We start from the raw sequence: 9981 nt of genomic DNA, 5'->3' as shown, positions 1-9981 counted from the left end.
ATCCCCAACGCACAGGAAGTAGCTGCGCCATTAATTTTCCTTTCCACCCCGACGTGAACTGTCGAACCGTATCATGTGACCGATCATTTGTTCAAAGGCTTCTGAGATCACTGACTCACAAACAATATCACGTGATAATTCTTCGCGACATTACATTTGTTTTAATTCAGCGTGTATCAGTTAAAAGGCATGACATTGACGACCCGCGTAACGGAGTGGCCACCATACCGGTCTGACGCGCAAAGGGTCCCGGGTTCGATCCCCGGCCAGACAGATATCTAAATGATGAATTTAGATTTCTATTTCTGGGTCTGGGTGTTTGTGTATTTGTCTATGTGTGTGTCCATGGCACCCACGACACAGGGAATCCTAGTATGGGGCTGTGAGTGTAGAAAGCGTTTATTTATTATTTATTTATAAACCCTTTGATGATAAATATCTTTAGCTTTCTATTTATTGTGTTCGAAGATTTATTTAAAAATTATTCGATTATCTATTTACACAGTAACCTAAATATATCAACTATAAAATAAATAAAGACGTCGAAGCTCACAAATTCGTTATAAATATGGATAAACCGTTTATTCAATAAGCATATTTCTAATCATATAGACAAAATTGCCGCTTGATAGAGTTGTTTTCTAAAATCTTATATACAAAACCCTCGTGTAATAGTGTTAGTTACCGTACTCGTCCGAAAGGGCATTACCGATTTTCACCAAATTTTATATGCATATTCAGTAGGTCTGAGAATCGGCTACTATCTATTTCTCATACCCCTAAGTGATAAGGGTTGTACACCGTTAACATTTTTTACTTATATGGTAACACAACGTTTGCCGGGTCAGCTAGTATATCAATATATTGTGGTTACACCATAGACTTAGCATTATTCACTACGCTAGGTTACACAATAGGTACATTTTTTTTTGTTTCAGAAAATGAATACATTTTTATGACCTGTTTTTATTTGTAATTACATACAATTACGAAAATGATACCACATGCAGCAAATAACGAGAAAGATGAGGATGTGATAGATTTTGATTTCGAGAAAGCAAACCGTAAGTATGACATTGTTTACAGAAAAATATCTCTCTGTATACTTTATTGATTTTGAGTAATCAATCATGCATGATGCTCAGGGCGAATATACGGAAGCTCCCTCTCCTTAGGAGGGAAAATTCCCTCCTTAATATAAGAAAACAAAAAAAAAATTCGGATATCCCCAGGAAACTTCCGGAAAAAATCCGGAATAAAACTATTTTGGGACGGATTCCAGGCACCTTTCTTAGTATATTGCCGATAAATTTCAAAGACAAGACTTTTACTCAAACCACGACTCACTTACTCCAACGACTCTGACTATACTTCTGCTTTTGGAAGGATCAGAAGTTATTCATAATAATAAAAAAATGTATGAACGCGTGAGTGAGTGATCGCTTGCATGTTGTCTTAGTCCTAATACCCAAATATAGTCACTTATAATTACTAAAATAAAAAAAAAATAAACAAATTTATGAAAATCATCCTCATATTTCAGGTATCAAATGGTATGATCGGGTACTACTCAACAGGCCTGCCAAAGTGGTTGCAGTGCTAATGCTAACTGCAATCGTCGGTCCCTTGCTCATATATCGCTTCGTTTTCCTCGAGAGCATGGATCTTCCACCGCCAGACGGACTGTCAATAGGATCCTGTTTAATTCACCAGAGCTTTAGACTACCATGTGGTTCAGGTCGTATGACTAGAGAGGAGTGTCCACAGCCACAATGCTGTTTCAATCCCATTAATAGCTTATGCTTCCACAGATTACCCTCCCGATTTAGGTACATAGTGTATCGAGAGTGGAACGAAGACTCTCTGCTACAGCCAAGAGTGTCCACCGTTCCGTACGCCTCCCAAAGCAGCATAACAAATCTTAAGTTGTCCATAGATGAACAGTCATCTTCACATTTAACATTAACTTTTTACGACTCAAGAGATAAGTCTTTAATAGGCAAGAGGTATGGAAACAACAACTATACGTATGAAGTGACAGCACCAGAATTAAACCTGGTTATAAATAGCACTCAGGGAACTATTTTTGATACAGCGAGAGGCCCTTTAATTGCCTCCAACAATATTTGGGAGATCACTTTTAAATTAACAGATGAATCTATGTATGGTCTTGGAGAAATACCCTTAAGATTGGGAACTACCAAAGTATTGTATAATCACAATGGGGGTTTGAATTCTATACCGTTAATATTTGCTAGAATAAATGGTTCTTTTCATGGAGTATTAATTGATGACAGTTCGCCAGTAGAAGTGTCAATACAAGGCGATAATAATGTTGTAGTAAGGAGCATAACAACATCTGGTCTGAAGTTGCATGTGTTCGTGGGACCACGGCCTGAAGACGTCATGAAAGATGCAATGACAGTGATAGGATCGGAAATAAACTTGGAATATTGGATGCTTGGCGCTCATATCTGCAGGTAAATATTTATTTTACTGTTGATTACCCGCTCCTTCTTAAAGTGTGCTTACCTATGTGATTTATATATGCTAAGTAGGTAATAGGTATATAACTTAAGTCGAAGCAAGACCTTAATATCGCGTAAGAAAGTTTTCTAGTTATGAAGAAGAATCGGAGCAGAAAATCTGTTTAAACTAAGTTTAAACTACTTCTTTTTACCACATTGTTTGTGACATATCTTTTTATAATATGCGTTTTATAAAAATATAAGTACATCATATTACCAAAAGAATCAAAAAGTAACAAAATATTTTAATTAAGTACTTGTGGTTTTAATGAATTTCTTGCAACTTTTCGTGAAAAAAAAAAGCTTTCGAATCGTTTGTATACAGTTACTAGTACCTTCTACCGCTGCAATGTAACCATGTAATTATTCATTTTAGTGAAATAGCCGAAACCCCTCCAATCTCCTGGGAAACTCTTCGTAACTTCACTTCGAACGCTACTACAGAAAAGCTGCCTTATGAAAGTCACTGTGGTACAGGACCAATAGTATTCAATGCTAATCAGTGTGATGTAGAAGGGACGGAGTACATACAAAGCGGTATTCACTTATTGAAGGAAATTGGAAAGAAATTTATACCGCATGTTTCACCACATGTAAGTATTTTGATTGTTATTACTTTATTAGTAATCTAAGAAATTCTGAGATCACTGGAAAGACTTGTAATAAATTATAAAGAAGTATAATTCGTATGACGTTATGCTTGCTTACTTCCAACTATCTACAAGAGTTGGCTAATATTCTAAAAACATAAACAGGATAATTACGTAAATACTCAGGCGAGGAAACAAAGGACTTACTTTAAAGAAACTGCAAGATAATAATATGGTTATTATGTAAATTAACACTAATACTAGCTGACCCGGCAAACGTTGTGTTGCCATACAAATTAAAAAAATGTTAAGGGTGAACAACCCTCATCACTTAGGGGTATGAAAAATAGATAGTAGCCGATTCTCAGACCTACTGAATATGCATATAAAATTTGGTGAAAATCGGTAAAGCCGTTTCAGAGGAGTACAGTAACTAGCATTGTGACACGAGAAGTATATATATATATATAAGAATAAGATATTTACATTGTAAGTAAACAATGATATATAAAATCTAGCTATTATATCATTGTAAGTAACTCGACATAGTACAATTTTATTAATTATTATATTAAGGAGAAATTCATCCTGTCTTTTAATAGAAATCCCTACGAAAATTTGTCTGATAGACAAAAAGTTGAAAGCTTTTTTATTTTTCAGTAAAACAAGCACGAGTTTAATATAATTTTAAATAACAGAACGAATTCAGTTTTCGTTATGTATCATAAGTATTTAAAATTGAAATAAACTTTTTGAGAGTTGAGACTTTGAGGCTTTACTATCCGCTTAAAATAAGCTTTATGCTTATTTTAAGCGGCTTAAGCATTTTAAGTGGCTTAAGCATTTTAAAGCTGACAAAAAAAATACGGTTCAACAAAAACATAATCTTAAAACTATTTACCACTAACAAAACATTTTTTAACAGTGTCTTTTAATATTATTTCAGATCTTAGACGACAGAAATTTCACGGCAGCTGACGAAGTGGATTCGCCACCTGACGAGTGTTATAAATTAATATCTGATAACGAACAACTGATCTACCGCATCCCAGACTCACTTAAAATGTACCAAGGTCTTGTTGGAGAATGCAAAGCGATATACCCAAGATATGGAGACGCGTCCGCTGAATTTTTAAAAGGATTGTGGGTATACAAAGGTGCTATTGATGGTGTTGTACTTGAAAATAGTTGGCCTCTGGATCAGTCGAACAAAACACATAATGAGACAGCACTGCATCTGCCTTACTTTAGTCCGGTAATTTGAGATTTTCTATACTATAGGAGTAGCAGACGAGCATGCAGTCCACCTGATGGTAAGTGGCCACTGCCACCCATGGACATCTGTAATCAACCCCAGATAAGGTTAGATATTTCTACCTGAGGTCGGCCACACATACGCCGCTACCCCTAAGGACTAAGCTGGAACGCCTCGGAAAAGTATGTCTCCCTTACCACACCCTTCAAAACGGAACACAACAGCGCCTAACACTGCTGCTATTTGGCAGAATCGAACCACAAAGGGTTCTACCACCTTTAAATATATTTTTTATATGTAGCAAACAAGCATGTGGCATGTGTTATTGTAAGTGGCTGCTGCCCATTTAATAGGAACTACAAATAAGGCTCAAGTCCTACATAATGTTGGTCCCACGAAAAACTACCTACGAAAATTGAATTAGGACACCTCGAATAAGTATGTCCCCCTTATTACACCCTTCAAGCCAGAACATAGCGGCGTTTAACACTGCTTTTATAAAGCCTTCGAGCCGAACATCAAAGGGTTCTATAAAACAGTTTGGAGAGCAGGAATAATCATAACCTAAATAGTTTCAAACTTTAGTCTTTTGTTACAGGACTTTGAAGAAGCGTTCCAAGAAACACCTCCATGGAACCTAACTCTTATTAATAACCGCTCAAAATATATGCAAAATCACAACAAATATGGAAACGATTTTACAAATGCATTTCGAAAAATCTTAAATTTCACTACCCCTGTATGGTCGAGTAGCCAGTGGATGAATGGAGATACAGCAATAAACAGACAAAACATTGACGCGTCTTGGGCGAATCTTCACAAAGAGTTAATTGAAGCTGCTTTGGGAGGCATATCTGGACACTGGTTGTGGTCCTCACCTGTATGTGGCGATACAGAAAACTTTGACATAGATGGACAAGCGAGTTTATGTGTAAAATGGTACATGGCAGGCACGTTCCTTCCTATGCTCAAAATCCACTCAAGAGTGAATCCAAGAGATCCCTTTGCTTTCATTGGAACACATAAGCAGCTAATAGTTGAAGCCATAAAGCGAAGATTGAGTTTACTTCCATACTTATATAGGACACTTCAAGAAGGACCACTCCTAAGGCCCATGTTCTATCAGTTTCCTTCCTCGGAGAACCTCGCGAACATAAACACACAGTTTAGTGTGGGTAATGATCTTGTGATAGTACCAAATTTACTGCCACGTCAAAATCATGTCAACTTCTGGATGCCTCCTGGAACGTGGTATGAACTTTGGAGTGGTTTACAACTAGAAGGAGATGAAGGAAACCCTGTAACTATGTTCACTACTGAAGCGGACTTCTTCACAGCAATCCGCGGTGGATCCATATTAGTTATACAAAAGGTAAGGGAGGTAAAGGTAATTGTGGCACAGTTTTTATTTTGATTTTAGGGATTATTAATTAACAAAGTAGACTCTCTTATACGAAAATCCACCATAATGCTTAGAAGCAACAATTTCGATCTATTTAGTAATTTATTTGATGAATTTATTTTTGTCGAAGGACACCAGAGAAACCGCAGAAGAAACTCGTCTCCACTCAGCCATCTCTCTTACAATCGCTTTGGATTGTAAGAACAACGGAACCGCTTGTGAAGCAACTGGGCGTCTCTTCGTTGCGGACAACACATGGGTCTTTTTCGAAGCAACGGAAACTGAACTCACTATTTCCATTTTAAACCATGTTACTTTCTTGTGTGACGCAGATAAAGCAATAATAACAAATATTGTTAACGAGATAAAAGTCTTCGGTCTTCAAGCAGAATTTAATAACTACGATCATTACAAATATTTACGAACTTCGATTGATCTTTGTGACTTGAGAAATAAAAACGTGTTTCCATTGAGCTAATTCATTGAAAACAATTTGCAACTTTGTATTCTGATTTATTAAAGATTGAAAGATAAACGCTGTTTATAGTGCCTAAGTAATTAAGATGTAATTAAGATTTGATATTTTGTTTAATTTATGAAATACGACCATGTACCCCATGGTAATCAAATTGTTGTGCCATGCACGTCGGGTTCAATCCCTGGGGGTGGAAACATTTAAATTTAATTTATCGCAGATAATCGTTATGAATAGAGAAAGCCTTGTCTATATAATAAAGTGACTGAATTCTAATACCTACCTAGAATAGCATCGAAATGATTCCAATCCGTCTAGACATATAATATAATATCATAAATAATTTTCCTAACTGTTAAAAAATCATACCCAATATATTATCTAAAACTGTCTTACAAATATTTATGGCGTAATTAATATGATTTTAAAAATAATAATTCATAATCAATCTTTCAGTTTTATTTCAATTACCTATTACTTTGACATAAAAAAAAACACTGTCAATAATATTTACGCAAGATTACCTATCTGCAATTCATTTTGACAATCTTAGCCTACTTTGATTGAAGAAACGAAGTATACAGAAAGCAATTTATATTTGAAATTCGCGTTAACAAACGAATAAGGTAATATTCAGCTTCGTCAGAAGATTTTGCTCATTTGATGGGATTCGTCAGCTTTTCAGCGCTTTCGAGCTTCCGAATTCAAGGTCAATCAACAAAGCTCATTCAAAACACATTGTCAATACAACTATAACACAAGCGTATACAATATTGTAACTAACTAATAAACTACATTACCTACCTACATGTATCTGTTACAGCCTTTATTTATTTTCTTATATTTATTTCTAATTAAATAAAAAATATTTATGTGGATTATTTTTAAGTGCTATTCCATTCCAACAATAATTGCTTTAACGGTGAAGTAAAACATCGTGTGGAGACCTCCAAGACTGAGCATTCTAAATAAGTTCTCAACACACACACACACTTTCAACACTCACAGCCCCACACTAGGATTCCCTGTAGCGTGGGTGGTATGGACACACACAGAGACAAATACACAAATACCAAAACACAGAAACCTAAATTCATCACTTAGAAATATGTCTGGCCGGGGATCGAACCTGGGCCCTCTGCGCGTCAGACCGGTATGGTGACCGCTCAGCCACGCGGGTCGTCAAAAGTGTGTGGAATACACACTTGGCTAACGTGATGGACTACAGTCAAAACACACTCATACTAAAAGGAAACCCATGACCAGCATTGGAACAATGGCGACAAGGATCGGTTAATACGGTTAATACATGATCACTTGTCAATAAATGAACGACATGTTCATTTACTATTTCAACAACAAAAGTACCTTTTTTGTTTACGACGGGGAAACATATCGCCGTCCTTCCCGGGGTCACTCTTAAAAATCGTTTGATCGACTTCTCTATTATAAACTTGAAACTTGATCAATATCGTTGCTAAGCATTGGTTTCTAGGACTCATTAACAAACGAAAATCATAAAAAGTGTTCAGTTACCAGTCTATTCTTCTTTAACTATTTTCATAAAAATATAGGTCATTGACGAAGAACAAAGTAAATGTTTACGTTTACATAGGAGTGATACAGTGAACACTTTTTATTTCAATAAAAAGCCTTATTTATAACTAAGGATATTGTCCGTGTTGTGTCAGACAAAAGCATATTTTTCTAAACAACATATAATTATTTTGATAGACACGGTCTTTGTTTGCGCGGTCATGTTACGGAAAATGTCCACACATATTGCATAGAACAATATGATTTTGTTTTGCCATGGACGGTGTGTGGCACAAACGATGTCTATAGAAATGCGCTGGCTGGCTTAATGTGGTTTTACTACAGATTTATTTAAAATTGTATCGAAATATTACTAAGAACGTATATATTGGCTTGTATGTTAACAAAATATATAAATCATCTTATTTACTTGATTACAATACGGTCTTTTGAACCCGTTTGTTTGTTATGATGCAATCATCTGATTATATGCCTTCATGTAGTTGAATATTGATAAGACACAGTACAGTTCCATTGCGGGGGATACTAACAGATTAAAAGGCGACCCGACCTCATCTTGAACCCAGATAAATATGTTCTAAAAGTGAATAACAAAACATTTCGCTATCAATACCAGTATAGTGGAGATACACTCCGCTTGTGTTGTTCACGCTAATGAAATCGAGCAAAAATCAAGAGACGTCAACGGAAAACGAGAATCTAAAACAAAACTCAGCTCAAGAACCAAGAATGCCGAACATTAAGGTTTTTACTGGAAGCTCCCATCCAGACATAGCGAAGAAAATAGTCGCCCGACTGGGAATAGACTTAGGAAGAGCGACCACCAAAAAGTTTAGCAACAAAGAAACAAACGTTGAAATTGGGGAATCAGTAAGAGGCGAAGATGTCTACATTGTTCAAAGTGGTTGCGGTGAAATCAACGACAATCTGATGGAGCTGCTTATTATGATAAACGCTTGCAAAATTGCATCGGCATCTCGAGTGACTGCTGTTGTTCCTTGCTTCCCTTACTCGAGGCAGGACAAGAAGGAAAAGAGCCGTGCACCTATTACAGCTAAGTTACTTGCTAACCTTATATCAGTGGCTGGAGCCGATCACGTCATCACCGTAGATTTGCACTCCTCTCAAATCCAGGGCTTTTTCAACATCCCAGTGGACAATTTGTATGCTGAACCAGCGATCACGAAATGGATCAAGGACAACATTCCTGAATGGGACAGCAGTGTAATGGTGTCTCCTGATGCAGGTGGAGTAAAAAGGATGACGTCTATTGCTGATAGACTTGATATAGACTTCGCAATTATTCACAAGGAAAGACAAAGAGAAAACGACGAAGACTCGACTGTCCTGGTAGGTGACGTGCGTAACAGAACGGCTATAATGGTAGATGATCTAGCTGATACCTGTGACACTATTGTTAAAGGAGCGGAGAAGCTTCGTGAAGCTGGCGCGAACAAAATATATGCGATCCTCACACACGGTGTGCTAGCAGGGAATGCTATTGAAAAGATCAATAAATCATGCTTGGAAGCATTCGTCGTGACTAACACTATTCCCCAAGACAAGCACATGAAAGATTGTCCGAAACTGCAAACCATGGACATTTCTGTGATGTTAGCTGAAGCTATACGCCGCACTCATTATGCTGAATCAGTTTCTTATCTTTTTAATAATGTACCGTACTAAATAAACATTGGATTCCAAGTTCTTTTCTGTATAATAATATGAATAATTTGCATTTATTAGGTCGTTTGATCAGTTTATGCCTAAAACAAAAATCTCGTTATAAACAGAGTCTTTGCTTTAGCTCTAAAATTAATACTAACCTACGTAATATTATTTCTATTAAAGAGGGAAATATATTTACAAATTAAAATTGATGATTTTCAATTTAATCTATATGTATAATTTCAAATAATTGATATTTATCACTAATTCAATACCTTCAGTGGTTTGGACTTATCCTTTAACTGACTCTACATGTACCACTAAGATTATATTTATTTGGATTAAGACAGTCGTTTATTTTATTAAAAATTTATTAAAGTGAAGATTTTGATAATTTTATTTCGCAACCTAAGTACTAAGAAAGTTACGGTTTTTCTCTCGATTCTCTGTATATAAACTATACAAAAACTACTACTTCCAACCTAAACGGCCAAACCCAGGCACAA

The 9981-nt window shown here is 36.2% G+C and overlaps 2 protein-coding genes across 2 annotated transcripts; both read left to right on the top strand.

Moving 5' to 3' along the window:
* Positions 1-994: 994 nt before the first annotated feature.
* On the top strand, positions 995-6253 carry LOC140749217 (alpha-glucosidase 2). The gene is made up of 6 exons (XM_073082265.1): positions 995-1064; positions 1544-2480; positions 2905-3121; positions 4065-4373; positions 4972-5745; positions 5906-6253. The coding sequence occupies exons 1-6, from the start codon at positions 995-997 to the stop codon at positions 6251-6253; spliced, it is 2655 nt and encodes an 884-aa protein (XP_072938366.1).
* A 2078-nt stretch (positions 6254-8331) lies between these two features.
* LOC140748974 (ribose-phosphate pyrophosphokinase 2) lies at positions 8332-9494 on the top strand. The gene has a single exon (XM_073081961.1). The coding sequence runs from the start codon at positions 8462-8464 to the stop codon at positions 9491-9493; it is 1032 nt and encodes a 343-aa protein (XP_072938062.1). The 5' UTR covers positions 8332-8461; the 3' UTR covers position 9494.
* The last annotated feature ends 487 nt before the right edge of the window (positions 9495-9981 follow it).

Source organism: Epargyreus clarus, unplaced genomic scaffold, assembly GCF_041222505.1.
Source record: "Epargyreus clarus isolate Ecla_fem2 unplaced genomic scaffold, WU_Ecla_fem_2.2 ptg000017l, whole genome shotgun sequence".
Taxonomy (NCBI): domain Eukaryota; kingdom Metazoa; phylum Arthropoda; class Insecta; order Lepidoptera; family Hesperiidae; genus Epargyreus; species Epargyreus clarus.
The sequence above is the reverse complement of the archived record's forward strand: the minus strand, read 5'-3'. Positions and strand labels throughout refer to the sequence as shown.

Excerpts from the sequence above, each read along its gene's own strand:
- LOC140749217 (XM_073082265.1), top strand. The coding sequence starts at position 995 with ATGATACCACATGCAGCAAATAACGAGAAAGATGAGGATGTGATAGAT. Across the intron at positions 2,481-2,904 it reads CTTGGCGCTCATATCTGCAG|TGAAATAGCCGAAACCCCTC; the intron begins GTAAATATTTAT and ends TATTCATTTTAG. Across the intron at positions 4,374-4,971 it reads ATCTGCCTTACTTTAGTCCG|GACTTTGAAGAAGCGTTCCA; the intron begins GTAATTTGAGAT and ends CTTTTGTTACAG.
- LOC140748974 (XM_073081961.1), top strand. The coding sequence starts at position 8,462 with ATGAAATCGAGCAAAAATCAAGAGACGTCAACGGAAAACGAGAATCTA.